The sequence below is a fragment of the Dipteris shenzhenensis genome, chromosome 16 (genome assembly GCF_047967505.1).
Source record: "Dipteris shenzhenensis isolate YYH24624 ecotype China chromosome 16, Dip_SZ_1.0, whole genome shotgun sequence".
In the NCBI taxonomy this organism is placed as follows: domain Eukaryota; kingdom Viridiplantae; phylum Streptophyta; class Polypodiopsida; order Gleicheniales; family Dipteridaceae; genus Dipteris; species Dipteris shenzhenensis.
The window spans coordinates 12892653-12912062 of record NC_141611.1 but is presented as its reverse complement, the minus strand read 5'-3'; the positions used below and the strand labels follow the sequence as shown (position 1 = coordinate 12912062).

At 41.0% G+C, this 19410-nt stretch overlaps 1 protein-coding gene across 1 annotated transcript; it reads right to left on the bottom strand.

The window, feature by feature from the left end:
* Positions 1-911: 911 nt before the first annotated feature.
* On the bottom strand, positions 912-4921 carry LOC147892571 (pentatricopeptide repeat-containing protein At5g27110-like). Its single transcript, XM_087387240.1, has one exon. It carries the CDS (start codon positions 4329-4331, stop codon positions 1737-1739), a length of 2595 nt encoding a protein of 864 aa, XP_087243366.1. The 5' UTR covers positions 4332-4921; the 3' UTR covers positions 912-1736.
* Between the last annotated feature and the right edge of the window lie 14489 nt (positions 4922-19410).

Below are 19410 nucleotides of genomic sequence, written 5' to 3'. Positions count from 1 at the left end.
AGATTTGCAAGTTGCTGCTAAGTGGATGAAAAGCAATCCCTGTTGTCCATTGTGTGGCAGGAGTGTTGAAAATACGCCCATCTGCTCTGGGTTTGTCTGGTTACTAGAATGGTCTAGTCTAGCTTCTTGACTTAGGTGGGTTTGATGGCGCGCTTCTTGGGATGAAACTGCTTTGTTCATTCTTTACACGGATCCGCCGGGCTTGCCGTCAACTCTTGCGGCCTGCTTGTCTTACTTGCATGCTGCGGTGTTCTTGGTCATCTGGTCTGTTCGCAATAGTATTGTCTTTAATCGTGGGGTTGGGGTTGGCTACCGGGAAGATGCGGTATAAGGTCATTTGAAAGCTGTGCTGATTGACTTGGCGGTGGTAGTCAGTAGGAAGGATACCTTGGTTGGCTCCTATCTGTTTGATCTAAGGACTTCCGGGTTATGAGTCTATCTGGGCTAAGAGAAGTTGCTTTCGCAGCGTACGCCACGGGCAGTTCGCCCAGTTTAGCCGGAGACTTTTTGTATTTTGGTCTTTCTTTTGGGTGACCTCCCCTTTAATGCAAGCCGGCATGTTCTCTTTATAATAAAAAAACCTTCTTTGTAGTGCTCTCTGTTATATTAGAGACTTGGACTTACCTTTGCAGCTTCTGGTGCAAGCACATGCATTTATGATGACGATAAAATCTCTTTCCTCTCACCGGGGTGCAAGACTTCTCTTCATACACAACATGCTATCTATCCCTTTTGGTCGAGACTCATGATCCTTAATTACCTCTTTCCTCAGAGATTGCCCAGCTTTGTACAAACATCCTGTATAACTGACAATTTTCCTTCACTATCAGAACCAACATGGATCACTTCAAATCTGGTGGTCAAGCAACCAATTTTAAAGACAAGTGCAACCATTCATGCAGGAAGTTTTGATCTGAAGAAATAATGGAGGTGATTCGCTGCTCTTTTCCATCAGGTATCTTGTATCCAAAGCGGGACAAGACTTCAGGATTGAACATTTGGCAGCCTTTGAATATTGTTTATAAACCTTTAATGATAATCACAAGAAAAGGCCCCATTGTTTATAAGCCTTTGTATATTGTTTCTAAGTAGTAAATGATAATCACAAGAAAAGGCCCCATTGTTGATTGAGCAGTCTTGTATTTCAGCCTAAGAGGTACGGTCAGTTTCTCACATGTATATGACATTGTCTGTCTTCCACTGACATAATTAAAGTATTGTAAGCCCGCATCATTGCTTCTTCATTTGCAATGAAGCTCCTTGTGACTGATCATAGATCTTCAATACATTACCATAAGATCATGTCACTTATGACCAAACTCTATGAAGCTCTTCGTTCCATCAACTGCATCATTTGTCCTGTAACACCTTGCCCTCATCCTCCAACGTGGCAGCACAAGCATAAATGCTTGATATCCAGCAACATAGCCTACGGACCAGTTGACTCAAGAAAATCTTGCAAACATCCACGCCACAAAATTGTCTTGACATCGTATAGCAAATTTAGGTAAGAGTGTGGCCTCTTTCACGCATCACGTGTGACACTAGAGGATGCAATTATGAGTACATATTGGCACAAGCCCAAATTCATGAAAATAATATATTGGATACTGAGTGACAATAGAGAAAATTCTCATGTCATGGGCTTCAAGCTTTGCATGCCTTCCAAACAATTCAGGGACAACTGTTGACAGCAAATCGTCAAACAGAAGACTTAACATGTTGGCAGCTGTAGTCTAAGAGCCTGCATGAACTTGTAAGGCATATATCTGTTCTTCCATCAGCACAGATAGTCGCTCTAGCTTGCCATAAATTTTGGTGATTTGTGGGTGGCATTTCTCCCCAACAACAAAACTGTGCACCTCGTTGTCTATCTCTACAAAAGCTTCCCCTGGCTTCTTCCATGCATTTGCACTTTTTTTGAGTGCAAGTACTTTACTTGCATCCTCCCGCATACCAGCTGCTGCATAGGTATCCGACATAAGTACATATCCAGAAGCATGTCTAGAATCAGCTGTCATAACATGTTCAAAACACCTTCTTCCTTCATTCACATTTCCATGTGTTCTGCAGTGGCTGAGCAAAGACATCCACCCCACAATATTGTCTTGCAATGGTGTAGTCCGCAGCAAGTCTTCTGCCTCTTTCACACACCCTGCCCGGCCAAGGATATCAGCCATGCAATTATAATGATCAAGCATCGGAGAAATCCCATGCTTTTCTTTCATATAAGCAAAATGGCGAAAGCCTTCCTCAACTGTACCAACACGATTGCATGCAGACAGAAGACAGACAAAGGTCCCCTCATCAGGTTGCAAGCCTTCTTGCTGCATGTCGTTAAAACATTTCAGGGCCAATTCATAATCACTGTGTTCAGCATATCCCCCAATCATTGCTGTCCATGTCACCACATTTTGCTTGGGTAGATTTTCAAAAACCCTGAACGCATCCCTCAGACTCCCAGATTTTGCATACATGTCAATCAGAGAGCTGCCGATGCATGCATTTGACTCATAACCACTTTCAATGATCCAGATATGAATCAGTTTGCCATGATCTAGAGCTGCTATGCTACAACAGGCTTTCAGAATGCAAATAAACGTAACTTGATTTGGTATAATGCCATCATTTTGCAATTGCTGGAAAAGTTGAAGAGCCTCCTGACACTGTGCAGACTCCACATATCCTGCAATCATTCCACTCCATGCCACCACATCTCGATCTGGCATTTTGTCAAACACCCCATAAGCATCCTCGAGCTTACCGCATTTGGCATATGTATCAATGAGCGCACCTCCAACAACAATATCAGATTGAAAACCACTTTCAACAATCTGGACATGAATAAGACTTGCTTCACAGAGGGCTGATGCAGTGGAACAGGCTTTGAGGATGCTGACAAATGTAATATTGTCAGGTTTTATCCCCTCCTCTTGCATCAGGCGATAAAGTTGCAGAGCCTCTTGACCATGGCCATGCACAGCATAGCCAGAAATCATTGTACTCCACTCTACTAGACTTCGCTTTGACAGTTTATTGAAAACTGCATGAGCATCCTCGAGGCTTCCACACTTAGCATACATGTCAATAAGGGTGCTCCTAACAAAGACATCTGAATCAGAACCATACTCAATGATGTGAGCATGAATAAGCTTGCCTCGACCTATATTTCTCAAGCTGCAACATACCTTTAGCACGAATACAAAGGTGACATGGTTTGGTTCCACGCCCTCAGATTGCATTTGCTGGAAAAGCAGGAGAGCCTCCTGACCATGGCCATGCTCTGCATACCCTGAAATCATCGAGCTCCATGTTACCACATCTCGATCCACTGAGCTATCAAAAACACTGCGTGCGTCCACAAGACTGTTGCATTTGGTATACATATCAATAAGAGTATTCTCAACGTAGATATCTGAACCCAAGCCACTTTCAACAAAATGGGAATGCACCAGCTTCCCTTGATAAAGACTTACTATACTTGAACATACTCTGAATATGCTGGAATATGTGATAATATCAGGTTTTACGTCTTCTGACAGCATTTGCTGGTAAAGTTGGAGAGCCTCCTGACCCTGCCCATGCTGTACGTATTCTGCAATCATTGCACTCCATGTTACCAGTCCTGGTTTCGGGAATCTATCAAAAACTCTGCGAGCATCATTAAGGCTGCCGCATTTGGCGTACATGCCAGTAAGAGCATTTACAACATAAGCATCCAATTCAAAATCACTTTCAATGACATGGCCATGGACAACCTTGCCCTGTGCCAGGGCTATTGTACTGGCACAAGCTTTAAGAACTGCAACAAAAACATGTCCATCTGGCTTCACACGTGACTGCCGCATTTGATGATACAGCTTAATAGCCTTATCACCTTGTCTGAGCTTAGTGTGGGCCGAAATAATTGCACCCCATGTGAAGACATTGGGTTCTGACAGTTTGTGGAAGACTTGATTGGCTTCAGATAAGCTCCCACACAAAGCAAACATGCGGATGAGGTGGCTCCCCAAAAAAACATCCAATTTGAATCCATGTTTTAAAATAAGCGAATGCACTTTCCTACCTACTACCAGGTTTTTCTTATGAATGCATCCCTGTAAAAGGATATCAAAGACGGCACTGGAAACATGAAGTCCTTGCTGATTCATGTATCTTACAGTCTCAAGTGCTTCATCGAGACGCCCATCTATGCACAACCTCTTCAACCCTCCCAAAAACCCAGAAAAACCACTGGAGGCATCAACCACAGGCCCTCTGCAAGAACAGATGGAGCGTTGCGACACCGGGTTAAGTTGGCTCATCACTTGCAAAATATATAACCTGGGCATTGCAAAAGACCTTTTGGAAATGATTTATTTGGTTTCATCGTCTCTAATTTTCGCATATGTAAAGACAGGGGTGATGAAAAACCATGTTATCTAACTCAAGCGCCTGTTTACAAGCGCCTCACGTACCAGACTGCTACAAAACGTTGAATCTGCCAAGTCCTTATTTTTTTTAAATTAGAGGTTAAGTGCTGTTTCCAAATAGCCCCATCTTGTATTGAGCAATTCTGCTTTCTGTATGGAAGGCTTCCCAAGCGCTAGCACTACATTCTCTCATACCTTCCTTCGGAAGCAGTCTGTAATGCTTCTGAGCTAAAGCTTCCTTCTAGCCTAGCCTGTTGCTATATCTTTGTGGAAAGGCAAAAATCCCCATAGCCCAGCGCAGACTGACCATATCTCTCCGTATTCTCTTGCAATTGGCTTTCGGAATTCCATTCCGAGATTCACACACGGGCACCTCGAAAATCAAAGTGGTCAAGCCGACAAAGTCGCACTCCACCCCCCTTGGGAACCCACGTAAATCGTTAACATCTTCGTCATAGAGCTCGAGTAATGCATAATTGAAACGTTGAGATTCCAATGAGACTCCATATGATTAACCGTGCTGGAAACCTTGCCATACAAACATCCACCAAATTAAAACAACGCTCTAGCGCCATCAATTGGAAAAAACATTTGAAACTAAAGTTCTTATGTCATGCATGGCGACAAGTGAGTGGTTGGAATTATTTGTTCTTGAGAGGTCTCGATGTGGTCCAATGTCTATGGGTGAGAGGTCTAAGATTCCAACACTCGAAGCCCCCAATGATGATAATTGGCTTGCTGGCTGTCTAAGTTTATTAGAAGATCTCGTAGAATCATCGGAAAGTTTGTGGTGCTTGTTTTTAATGATTTGTATGTTTCAATGTGTGCATTTTTGGTTTCCGAACGTGGCATTTATCAAATCTATGCCTTTTTGGCTATGGTTGTGCTTCTGAATAGACGTTGTGTTTCCTTATACAAAGTGAAAGACCACATTGGTCTCACTGAAGGTGGGTAGGAGAGCTTTGGCCAATGTTTTCTTTTTCGTTTCTTGGAGACATAGAATGTTTGGCAACCATGAGATTGTTTTGTATATCTCCTCGGTGTGCATTGAATCAGACTGTGTTTATAGACTGGATGATTATAAGGGATATGGCATATGTTGATACGTTCTTTTGGAAGCATTCCCATCTTGCTATTGTTTGTAGACATCATATTTCGTTAAGGATAGCTCTATCAACTTTAATGTGCTTTTTTTAAAGTATATCAAGCAAGAATAGATTATTTGTGTGGGCAATTCGAGAAAGGTTTAGTCCATGGGTTCGTATCTTCGGTGGGTTGAATTATATCAACCTTTTGATGTGCTTTTTCTAGTGTATCAAGCAAGACTAGATTATTTGTGTAGGCAATTCGAGAGAGGCATGTGTATGTTAATCCATCGGTTTGAATCTTCTATGGGTCGAATGCTACACTGGCCATTGTTAGCCCTTGCAATCATCCATGGTCGAATGCCATTGCTAGTCCTTGCAATCTGAGTATTGTCCTTGCATTGGCTAGTTGTATTGGGAATTGTCTTTGTGTGATTGCCTTTAGAGGATTTTTCCCTCTTTTGAAGTGTTCATCCATGAAATCAGGCTCCGTTAGCAGCAGCTATGAGAATAACATTCTTGTTAATCAACACAACACCTTGCTCAGATGTAAGTGGGTATAACTTCAAGCAAATCTCTATTGTGGTGTCCATATTTGTGATATCATGTTGTCATATTTGTGTTGGTTTCCATATCACCTTTTTTAGCCTATTTTGTCATTTTGAAACTCTATCCAAACTATTGGCATTGTTTGGTAGTCAGATGTTGAAATACGTCATCAGCACAATTGATTAGGCATCAAGGATGTCTACTACCTACACATATTTCTACTATCATCCCTTGTTGAACGCTGATGTTCCATGTAGTCCGGTTGTTGCTTGTGGATCTTTTGGAGTCTTGATTTTTTTACTGCATGTCTTGTGTTTTGTGTTGATTGCTTGTGAAATGACATTTCTTCACAAAAAAGATCTTTGAATAGGCTATTTGTCGAATTTCCTTCTCATGTTTCAATTTTTGTATTTGAATCATTGTAGTCAACAACATATTGTGATGCATATAGTTTGTATAGTGTATCTGTCTTGTCATCATTAGAGTTGATATGTGAAGGACTTGCTTGTTGGTTTTGCATATAGCTCATAAAGTAGTAGACAACCCATAAGTAAAAAAAGGGAGCTCATTTTGGGGCCTTTTAGGGTTTGGGAAAAATGTATCTCAACCAATGAGGAGAAGGCCAATGTAACGTAGAAATTCCACCAAAAAAAGGGAAAAATATGAAAAAAAATAGTACTTTATGTTGCTACAAACATGTGGCATTAATGATAAGATTTGTTTTTTATTCTTTTATGGTTTTCCTATCCCTATCAAGAGATCTGGACCCAAAATTGAAACAAATCTCCATTTTGAAACCTTCTGACCCAAAACAACCATCCACTTTCTCTTGTTCTCAGGCACTATTCTCTCTTCAACAAGCATTCCTCTAATTTCACCATGAGCCATTCCATTCTCGATAAGCTTCCTCCTTGCATTACTATTATTGTGATAATCTTTTACTTTCAAGACAATAAGCTCCTTTCACCTTTTATTCGCTTGTTCTGAGTTTCGTTCAGTGTTTTTTTTAAACGTCGATTACTTTGGGCAAAATAGTTCAAAGTGATAAAGTATAAAGTCTGACTGTACAAAAACTATCATCGTGCCACTAGGAAATGGTTTGTCGCTCTACTTGGTGAAGATGTGGATGTACAAAGTATCTCTTTGCCATGAAGACCTGCCTCACTAATCTCATGTGTAGAAGTTTCCAATACTGTGACCGTGGACGGTAGCTAGAAAAGGATAGCAGTGGTAAAAGGAGCATGGGTGCTAATGCAACCCAATAAGAAGAGAAAGCAACAATCAACTAACACTTTTTTGGCTTCTTAGAAGGGAAGAGTGAAAGATTTCAGAGTAAAAAAAAGACAAAATGTGTAAGAGAGGTTTGGATACAACATGTCTACATGCATCGAGAGCTTGTATTGCGAGATTATCTTACTTATCTTCCACACCATAGACCCAATTGTAAGGTAAGTGTATTTGTATAAGCAAGTTGGTTTCCTCCCTATGTTCCTCCTAAATCTATTCTCTTTACATTTGCATGATACATTCGTCTATCACTTCTAAAGTTATGATATTACTAAAATTTTATTTTTGCAGATACTGCAAAGCAGCGAAAGCAAAATTCAATGCAAGGACATTGTAAATAGAACGATTGAGATAATTTAAATCTATTGACTCTAGGTATTACTTGCAATCCATACAAAAAAAGTTGACAAGTGATGTATTAATACAAAATGAGTACAAGTATCATGTGTTTTTCTACTATTGCTCAGAGTCTTTCTCTAGACTTTTGTGAAGTGGAGACTCCTTCTGAGAAGAGTTGTCTTTAGCTTCTTCCACATGTTAGTCAGGCTACTGGTGCTGTACATCCTCATGATGTCTTGACTCCTCCGTGGGCTTGAGATCAGCCTGCTACAATCGCATTGTCGGCTTGGACTCGGGCCTGATGTCTCTGCCTCCTCCTGCATGGGTTCAAGCTCTCGTGCTACTTTGATGTCTCTGTCTCCTCATGCATGGGCTTGGGGTTTTTGGGTAGCTCTACCTGGAAAGGATCAATTGTTTCTTCTCCTTCCACATCCTTTGAGAATTGTTCCAGGAAGTCATCAACACCAACACCTTCTAGAATATCTTCTAGATTGCTATCACAAAGGACATTTTTTTTGGCCTCCTCAACCTATTGTTCAACCCGGAGATCTTCAAAGCCTTTTGAGACCTCTCATGGATGGAATGTTCGCTCTGGTGCTGGAGCAGGGGAAGAGACCTCTAGTAGCTTCAAAATTATCTTCGCTCTAAAGCTATTTACATATTCAAAGCCAAAACTATCCTCTTTCATCTGCAATAAAAAACAAAGTATTTTTTGTACCAATGTATTGAATTTAGAACTTCTTCAACAGTATGCAACAAAGGTGCTTACAAATTCAGGCTGTATCTCTAAGTCCATCATATATTTTGCACTTATTAGAGTCCTCCATCCACGAGAGAAAGGATCCTGTTGTTGTGGTGTCTATTTTATCAAAATAGAATGCTAAGATGTATCTTGCACTAAGAAGAGTGCCAAAATAATACAGAGAAAGAATTCTGACAATATCAAGGTAGAGGTCATGTACGCAAACATCTATTCTGTGCTTGACGAATGCTATATGAAAATTCATGGAAGTGGCATCGTGTCCTGCTGGATAACTTGGTGAAGTGACAAATAGCAAAAAATAGAAGGCAACGCACGTTGATGATGCCGCTGATGTTATTCAATGAATTTTCATGAAGCTTGTGCCAGCAAGGCACTGACGTGACGCTAGTCAAGCTACAGTGCTGTTGTGGCATCATTCGTACAGGTGTTGATGTGGCAGTCATGCAGGGGTGTGATGATGTGGCAGGTGCAAGTGCTGACATGTGCTAGATAGCTGACTTGGCAGCCAGCTTGGCAATGGTTAGTTTGACCCTGGTCAGAGGTCTAGTTAGTTGGCCCAACCAAATGCATGCACCTGTGCAAGACCCATAGACAAGCCACAAAGTAGCCATGGAGAGAAAAAATTAAGGTATGTACATATGCCACTTTGGAATCTACTATATTTGTGGGCCATAGTATTTTCTTGATTTGTGTTTGTGGGCATAATACTACAAACAACAGATCCTATGCATGATCCAAGTCCATTTTCTTCCCAAAATTATTTGAGTCTGTCTGGACCTCAGTTTTCCTTGAAGCCTAGTCCTTGTTACTTGGAGGCCAGGATTGTTTCCTAAAAGCATGATTTGAGAATATCTTAGCAAAAAAAAAGACCCCATAATGCGTTTATGGGCAAAACGTGCTATTCCTGCACCAATTTGCTTGAAAATGCGACTTGGAGTAATAGATTTGGAGAAACTGGCAAAATCGTGTTTTGGATTGAATTTTTGTGCAGTAGTCTCTAGAATGCAGATGAGTTGTGCTAAACAGAAACACATGATAGAGTGTCTTTGAAAAAAAGCTTAGAGAAAGACCATTTTACCAAAAAGACTCCCTTATAAGTATGAAGCTAATATGAGCTTGATGGGTGACAAATTTCTTACATCTATGGTCTAGGTGATGGTTCAAGATGGAGCTAGAGCTGTAGTGGGTCTGTGTGATGGAGCTAGAACTGCAATGAGTTTGTGTAATGGAGCTGGTTAGGTTGGATAGCACAAGACAGTAGGGACGAAGATGAAACTCGAGATGGAGATGAAAAGGGGAGGTTAACTCTACTTAGTGGAAGCTTGGTCTCGAAATAGGTGCAAGCAATCATTACATACTTAATTCACTAGTACCTAGAAGACCGTTTTTGGCATGTGTGGTTGACAAGACTGATGTGACTTGCATAGATATCTATGTCATATCCTCTTATCTTTAGTTTTCTCCTTCCCGCCAATAGTTTTGATCTTCTTCACTTTTCTCCAACATCGTAGCCTCATCTTCTTCCTCATCTGTATCTGGACAACACCTTAGCCTTGGCTTTTCTCCCACCACCATCCTTGCCTAGCTACACCTGTGTAAGAGCCATAGACAAGTCAAAGAATTAGCCATGGAGAGAAAAAATCCAGGTATTTGTACATGCCGCAGTCTTGATCTACCTCTCCATGTGTTTTCTTGATCTACCTTTCCATGTGCTTGCTTAAAAACTCAATTCCGGTGCATTGTTGAATGGAAAACATGGATATCAAGTTAATGAGCAAATATTGCACGGATCCTCATCATTGTTTGCATGATCCAAGACTATTTTCTTTTTAGAATTATCTGAATTTCTCTAGACCTCATGTTTTCTTTGGAGCTTGTTTCTTGTTACTTTGAGGCTAGGGTGTTTTCCTCAAATTGTCTCTTGCTTTGACCCCCACATTTTCATTTTCCCTGTGTTATTTCTTCCAACAGATCTTAAATCAACATGATATAGAGTGTTGTGCACAAATGTCAAGGGATGGATAGGAGAATGTGTTAAGTGATGCAAGGTCACATATGCTCGTATCCATCTTTTCTTGTCACCCAAACTTGTACGCTTTTGTGGGAAATTATGTTCATTTAATTCAGGTGCATGTATGCTTTGTTGTATTCTCATAATGCCTAATTCCCATATTGCATTCGTTTGTTCTTAACATCTCGTCTTGGAAAAAAGTTGTGTATTTAAACACTTATTTCATTAATTTTGGACTTGTCAATGTACAAATTCAATTTTATAGATACTTTTGGACTAGTCTGTTTACTTTATCTACATTCAATTGGACTCAAATTTGATTTGTATTATGTAGTCAAGAGAAGAAAGCCCAATGAGAAGGATTCAGACAAAGGTGGACAGGCAGATGTTAAGGGAAAGGAGAACGAGGAAAATAAGTCACCTCAACTGCAGCTTTTTGAAATTTTACAAAAGTTTGAATGTCAAATGCATTATCACAAATACTATGATATGTTCAATAAGCAGATGAATTTGCATTCTTTGCTGGCACAGCACAAGGATTTTCTTAGAGAGGAGTATGAGTCTTTCAAGAATCTGACAGTTGTAAACAAAAAAACCTTTGTACATATTAAGGACATTGCCGGAAATGACAGGATCATGTATCAAATGCACAAACTTTTTGATAGTTTTGAAGACTACAATAAGGGAATCTGCATTGTATACAAGGGCAATTGCAGGATACTGGAAGAGTCACTTGCATTTGCAATGTACAAACACTATGCTGATGGTTTAATTGAAGAGGCAAAGGATAGTGATGAGGAAGAGGAAACAGAAGAAAAGCCTGATATACAAGATGCGAAAGAGAATATCGACCCAAAAGAGGAGGAGCTTACAGTTGCAGCATTGGATCTAGTGGCTTTAAAAAATCATACACTAAGAGAGGCTATTTCACTGGATAAAGGCTAAAAGCTCTGACCTCACTGTGCCCATTCTTTCCTCTTTCAACATCGAGGTCAAAGAGTATGTCATGCTGTATGACATATAGTGCCTCTTCAATTTAAGAGCGGATTATGCAATTGCCCTTATTGCTCAGTCTTGCAAGGTCGATAAGAAAGTCACAATTGATGACGATACTTTGAGCTGGAGGACAAGTTAAATCCTTCAAAAGAATTATCCATATGTTTTGAGCAAGCCCAAATGTATGAAGATGTGGATGAGACAATCTTCCAAGAAACACAAGCACGAATGAACCTCACAGCAAGCTTGGATATAAGTCAAAGCTTCGAGGAGGAGGAGGAGATGGGTATCTCCTTGTTTAAGGATGATGTGCTATACAAAGATGAGAATATTGAGGTAAAGCACCTACCTTTCTTGAATTTTGAGTTTAGATATGCAACTTAACGGTCTATTCTTTAATCTGAGTGTGTTTTACATATGGAAGTTGTTCATTGAAGACAACACATTCATCTTGAGGGTAGTTGGAAGTAGAATTCTTGGGCTTGGTAAACTATCAAGCCTTTTGCATTATATTAAAAACCTATTTGGTGCAAAGATATTGCTAAGAAATCTATGAAAAATCAATATCTTTCAAGTGCTTGTTGAAAGTTTTAGGTGGTCATCCTATATCATGGCAAATAGATAAGATCATTCTGATAGAGAAGCGGTCTACTTTAATTATTTTTGGTGTTATGCTGGAAAGGAAGACTCAAGAGTTGGTTACTTTTTGACATATACTACCTGGGCACTATGTTGTGGTGTAAAGAATCTCCTTGTAAGAAAACAATATGTCTATGCTCAACAGATAACAGGATCTCGTATGCAAGAGAGAAAAGCAGATAGTATGGAGAATAAAAAATTTGATTACTGTAAAACTGATACAATAGATGGTGCTGCCTCCCAACCGTGCGCTCTTGTGTGAGGAGCTTCGATGGCATGCTGGAAACAGTAGAGGACGGAGGCTGGATGCTAAGGAATCAGGGTTGCTATAGCCAGTGATGAATAATGGGCTTCACGGGCTTGCTCTTATATAGCCACCAGTCGTAGTCAGTTAGACCCAATCGAGTGACCAACCCAGTCCGCCCAAAACGGCCAACTGGAGGTTGGTCCCAAAATAGGCCACTGACCACACACTAGAACTGTGGCACATAATAGAGCAAGTGTCCTATGGTCACCCTTCGGCCCAGAGCCATCCAGGATCATTTGGGGCTCCAAACAGGCCCCACAACCTAAGAGTGGGCTACCTCGGGAAATGATCCGTCTACCCTCAGTGTGATCAGTCATGGGATGCCTTCCCGCACTTGCATGTAGCCTAGTTGGTAGTGTGCCAACTCTATCTCAAGCCATCCAACCATTAGGCCACACATGGCCCCCATCTGGTGTCCAAACTAAGACCTACTAGATAACCGAGCTACTCAAATGCCTTCTCCTCATATGGGAGCTTTTAAGTAGAGTTAGCTAGTTCCCACGTAGTTACACGAGAGTGGAGCATTGATATCTAACACCCCCCCTCAATGTCCACCTACAAGTGAACTTACTTTTTCGGCCCAATGCCGATGAAGATGCCTCTCCAGCAAGTCTCTTCCAAGAGCCTTTGTGAAGATGTCCGCAACATTCTCTGTAGTTGGACAATACACCAAGTCGACCTCTCCATCCATGATGAGCTCACGTACAAAGTGATGTTGAATCTCAATGTGTTTTGTGCGAGCGTGGAACACACGGTTCTTTGCAATTGCCATGCAACTCTGATTGTCACATGATAACTGTGTAGGCTTGTTTTGCACTGCACCCGTGTCCCCTAAAATCCTCCTCAACCACAATGCCTCACAAGAAGCAAAACATGCTGATTTGTAATCAGCCTTGGTAGAAGAAAGAGCAACTGTGGGTTGCTTCTTGTTGACCCATGACACAGCTCCAGATCCAAGTGAGAAACAATAACCTATCACTAATCTCCTACTATCCACGTCTCCTGCCCAATCTGAGTCACAGAATCCGGTCAAGGTGTTGCCCTTGGTATAGGTGATGCCATAATCAAGTGTGCCTTTGATGTATTTCAGCACCCGCATCCCTGCCCTCCAATGGTTCGCGCCTGAGGCTTATTGGAAAACCTGCTTAGTACACCAGTCGCAAAGCTAATGTCTAGCCTCGTGTTGCACAAGTAAATCAAACTACCCACAAGCCTTCTATACTTTGCTTCGTCCACCAATGGTGATGAATCCTCATTTGAGAGCTTCACATCAACCTCCATAGGGGTGCCAACTGTCTTGCACTCAGCCATGCCAAATGCCTTCAGTATCTCTCTAGCATACTTCAGTTGTAAGATGAAGATCTGTTTTGGCTCTTGCCAAACTTCAATCCCCAAACAGAAATGCATCAGTCTGAGGTTTGTCATTTCAAACTCTCTTCCTAGCAACTGCTTTGTCTAGAGATCTTTTCTTCATGGTTCCCTATTATGACAAGGTCATCCACATAAAGGATCACGATCATACACATGCCTCCTTCTCTGTAGATATACAAATTTGCATCAGATGGGCTCCTCCTGAACCCATTTTGGAGAAAGTAGGCATCAATCCACTGGTACCACGCTCGTGGGGCCTGTTTCAGCCTGTAAAGTGCCTTCTTCAGTTTACAAACTTTACCTTCTGAACCGGGGATCACAAAACCTGGTGGTTGTTCCACGTATACCTCCTCCTTAAGATCTCCATTCAAAAAGGTGGATTTTACATCCATCTGAAACATGGGCCAACTTTCCTGTGTTAATAAAGCCAAAACACTACGAATTGTGGTTAGTCGAGATGTGGGAGCAAAAGTATCCTGATAATCAAAACCATGTACCTGTGCAAATCCTTTTGCCATGAGCCGAGCCTTGTACTTATCCAACATGCCGTCGGACTTGTACTTGGTCTTATACACCCACTTGGTGCCAATTACCTTGCGTTTTGGTGGTCTATCCACAAGCTCCCAAGCGTTGTTCTTCATTATGGAGCCATACTTCGACTGCATAGCCTCCATCCACTTATCATCAACTTGTGCCTCTTCAAGACACTTGGGTTCTTCAGCACGAATCACCTCTGTCATCAAAGCGTAGTTGACCAAGTGTTCCTGCGCCCTTCTTTGCTCCTCAAATCTCTTGGATCGGCGGTGTTCGGATGGTTCCTCCTCAATGGCTGGAGGTTCTCTGCCATCTAAAGGCTGCTTTACCCACTTCGGGAATGGCCATTGCCATTGTGGTTCTGCAGGCTCTTCTTCCTCTTCTTTATCTTGAATCCTCCCAAGCACCGTTGGGGGAGTTCGGTCTGCTATTGGTAGTTGTACTAGATGGATATCCTGGTCTTGGTTGTCTGGGAAGGAAGCATCCTCCTTCAATCGATGCAGCTGTTCTGAGAAGACCACATTGTGACTTACTATTACCTTCTTGGTAACATGTTTATAGAGACAGTAACCCTTCGCCTCTTCACTGTAGCCCCATTTGGTCCTGTTAGCACCAGGGACATGCACAAAATAGTCACATCCAAAAACTCTGAAATGTGCGACTGAAGGTTTCTTACCAGAAAAGGCCTGCAGTGGAGTCATCCCATTCACAGCCTTCGTGTAGCTACGATTCAGAATGTAAACTGCCGTGTTACATGCTTCAGCCCAAAAAGTCTTTGGCAAATCTTTCCCTCTCATCATACTCCTGCCCATTTCGCAGATGACATGCATCTTGCACTCTGCTACTCCATTTTGCTGTGATGTATGTGGCGGGGGTTTCTACCTCTTGATCTCGTGACTTTTGCAGTAACTTTCAAATTCACTTGATGTGAACTCTCCACCTCTATCTGATCTCAACTTCTTCACCTTCCTCCCTATTTCTTTCTCGACCATTACATGCCATTCTTTGAACTTACTAAAAGCCTCATCTTTAGTCTTCAGGAAGTATATCCATATCCTTCTACTGTAGTCATCGATCAGCGTCATGAAGTAGTAGGAACCACCTAAAGCTTCCATCTCCATCTTTTCACAGAGGTCCGTGTGAATGAGCTCTAAAGGATCCTTTGCCCTATTGGCCTCTTTAGGAAAGGGCTGCCGATGCTACTTGCCCATCATGCAAGCTTCACATACATCAGGCAGATCTATAATTTCTGGTGGGTATGCAATCATTCCACTTTTATGCATCTCCTTTAAAGAACTAAGGTTTAGATGACCAAACCTCTCATGCCACAGCTTAGTGTTGCTCACATCAGCTCGAGCACTAAAAGCTGAGAGTTCGTAGATGTTGTTGCGCCGTGTACCTATACCAATGACCTTCCCTTGAAGATCCAAAATTTAAGCGCCATTCTTATCGAAGTGAACTTTGAGGTCTCGATCCGTGACCTCTCTACATCCGGTAGGGAATGACATCCCGGTAGCAATCAGCAATGATGCAAAATGTCCAGTAAAAGGAAAAGGTACAATTGCTTTCAAGTTAGATGGAGTTGTAAAATAGTGGTCCGATGTTCTTTATGTGCCAAATATCAAGAGGAACTTGTTGTCCATTTCTGTACCAATCCTCCCGATTGGTCATGTGGCATGATGCACCACTGTCAATAATCCAAGGTTCATCTGCAGGTACATGAGCTGCCTCCATGCAAATCTCCTCAATTGCTACGAACAGCTCTACTGGAACTGCCTGCGTGCTGTTGCTAGACTCTTTCTTTACTCTGTTCTTCCCATCTACAATCTTCTTCCGACACTCATTCTGCTTGTGCCCTGCCCTATTGCAATAGAAGCACTTGATCTTCTTCTTTCTCTTTTTATCATAAGAAGAAGATGGGTTACCAGAGTCCTTACCCTTACCTTTCTTTGATCCAGCTGAGAAAGCCGAATCTTCTCTAGTCCTCGTCTTTTAACATATCTCCTCCTCCAGAAGCATCGCGCTAAAATCCTCAAAGTTGAGGGGCAAATTTTTGTTCTACGTATTCAGTGCCGTAACAAGACCATCGTACTTTGGTGGAAGAATCCATATGCACCTTCGTGCTAGATTCTTGCTGGTGATGGTGATGCTAATCGCAGTCATCTGATCACATAGATTCTTCACCCTAGTGATGAACTTCTTTGCCGCTTCAGACTCAGACAGTTTCTCGTTCGTGAGTTGAGTTTCTAGATTTTGAATCCGCGTCTAATTCGTGGTCTCATACTGATTTTTCAAGACCATCCATGCCTCCTCCGTTGTGGTGACATGTTGAATTAACGCCATGACAGAATCACTTACATTACAAACAATAGAACACAGCGCATCTGCATTTCTTCTTGTCCATGCGAGAATCTCCCTGGGAAATGCTCCATCACGATCAGTCATGGGATGCCTTCCCGCACTTGCATGTAGCCTAGTTGGCAGTGTGCCAACTCTATCTGAAGCCGTCCAACCATCAGACCACACATAGCCCCCATCTAGTGTCCAAACCAGGACCTACCAGATAACCGAGCTACTCAAATGCCTTCTCCTCATATGGGGGGATTACAAGTAGAGTTAGCTGGTTCCCGTGTAGTTACATGAGAGTGGAGCATTGATATCTAACACTCCTCGCCTTGGAGGGTTATGGAAAGCATAAGCTCATACGGAATTAAGAACCTCCTTAGGTGGCCCTTCCCAACAAAACAGATGAAGAACAAACTGCAAAGACAACAACTCTTGCACAAGATGAGAAGAGTTCTATTGCTCCTCAATTGAAGAGAAAAAGGTCTCCAATCAAAGTTACAAGAAGGATTCCAATTAAAGTTGGCAAACCATTAGAGAAATAGCCTATATCATTGTATATTATTACAAGATGGAAGTAGAGTTGAATTGTGAGAACATATTTTAAGAATGTCTTAGTTATGTTTGTGTATTCATGACAAAAACAATGTACATTTTGAAATAGAAATATATGTATTACATTTCAAATATTTCAATGGATGCATACAATGACACAATAAGTGCTATCTTCTTATGCATGAAAGAGCCAAGTCATTATTCATTGCAAACATTTTTTTGTTACATAAAATGACAACTATTGAGGAAATAGATTTAGCACTTAGCTTCTATCTACCCACTTGTGGTTTACAAATATCTTTGAGTGTGCCTCCGCTCAGCATGTCTCTTTGCTGCATTTGAGTTCTCCAAAATCTGCCTCCTTCTTTCCTTTTGAGCCAATCTAAAAGCTAGCTTAACCTGTGATGTATTGACTTTCTTCCTACCTTGAAACCTTTGTGGTATGCCTTGATAGAACCACTAAAAGACTTCTTTCAAACTATTGGCCTTCTATTTTCCTCCAAAATGTTGTGTACATCTAAAGAATGCATTATGTGCCATGTAGTGTGATTTCTCCATTCCTTGCAAGGATTTCACCATACATAAGTGCCTTTTGGGGGGCTTTGAATGATAAAATGGCAAAATCCAAACTTGTTTAGACCAAAATGTCTCTATTTGCAAGTTGTCATGTGGTTTCATCATTATTGAGTATTGAATAACCAAGACATGTATTGGCATGTGTGCATCAAAATGCACAAGCACAACAAGGGGATTCAGCATGTTTTTTGTGGATTATGTTTATATATGAAAAGAAGGGCTTAAATAATGACATCATTGTAAGGATATTTGCCCTAGTACTTGATATTAACAAGTTCTCTAAGGGTGAAATCTTCTGTGGTCGTAGTATCATACAAGCAAGAAGAACTAAGGAAATACATGCCCTAATGGATAAACAATAAGTTTGATAAAGTTTTTATGTTGGATGATCATCTCATAAGACTATTGGTTTCACTTGGGTGCCTCTGGAAGAGGCAGATCATGTATTCAAAACATGGTATGTGTGACATGGAATTCAATATTTACCACAAAATCCAAGCTAAAAACTTCCAAGTTACTATTTAGCTATTTCACCAAATACGGCAAAGTGGCTTGAAGCCTGATAAAATCACAAATTTGTGTATGTTGAAGGCATGTAATAACGTTGGAGCTATATCTATTAAGAGAGGGCTTGTAAGCATTCACTTTGCATGATCTCATGTTGGAATATCGATGAACACTCATATGCTATCCAAGATCAAACTTGTGGTTAAAAGTTGTTTTTTGTTAAACTAGATAGACAAAATGTCAACATGGTAATCAAGTTGCAAAATATGAGAGTGCTACAATCATAATCAATTATGTAAATTCCTATAATTTTCAAGATGAAAGATGTATTGAAATACTTGTTTATAGTAGTAGATAGGCAAGATACATGGTTGATAATAATCATGATTAATGTCTACATCTTCAATCATTTGGGATGGATCGGCTATATAGATATCATTAATCTTGTTTGTTAAACAAACTCAATTGTCTATATCTTCTACATAATTACATCATGTGTTTTAATATATAGGCTCTCATCTATCACATCTTTGAACCCTTTTATCTAACTAGGCACATGGTATGTTATGATTGTCAAACATGTTGATAAGTACACATAAATCCCAAAGGATAGAGAAGAAGAGAGAAAAGAGGGAGGTGGGGGACCAAAGAATCAAGATTTGAAATGTTACCAATTTATGAGGGCACATGTGCATGAGAAAGAGAGAGAGAGAGAGAGAGAGAGAGAGAGAGAGAGAGAGAGAGAGAGAGAGACCATAAACAGGCACCAAGGAGTATTTTTTAACGAGGGGGACTTACATGAATTTTACATGCAAGAGGTATTTATTAAGTAGCAGCTTAATGTAATTTATATGTGTAAGTTTAAGGAGGGGTGTCTAAATTTTAGGTTTGATGCACGCATGAGGGCGTTAATCATTTACTTGAAAATGTAAAAATGAAAGAATAGGGGTATTTTTATACATACGAGACACAGAGAGAGAGAGAGAGAGATGGGGAACGCCTCATTGATGGAATTTAGTAAAGCATCACCATGCCCAACGCTTTCTCAACATCACTCTCATCCACAGGGATAGCCGTTTGGGCCAACATAATGTAAGAGCTTGTTCTCACTCAATGCACGTCAAGCATAAATGCCA

What these genes read in the sequence shown, in the direction of transcription:
- LOC147892571 (XM_087387240.1), bottom strand. Translation starts at nt 4,331, where the DNA reads ATGCCCAGGTTATATATTTTGCAAGTGATGAGCCAACTTAACCCGGTG.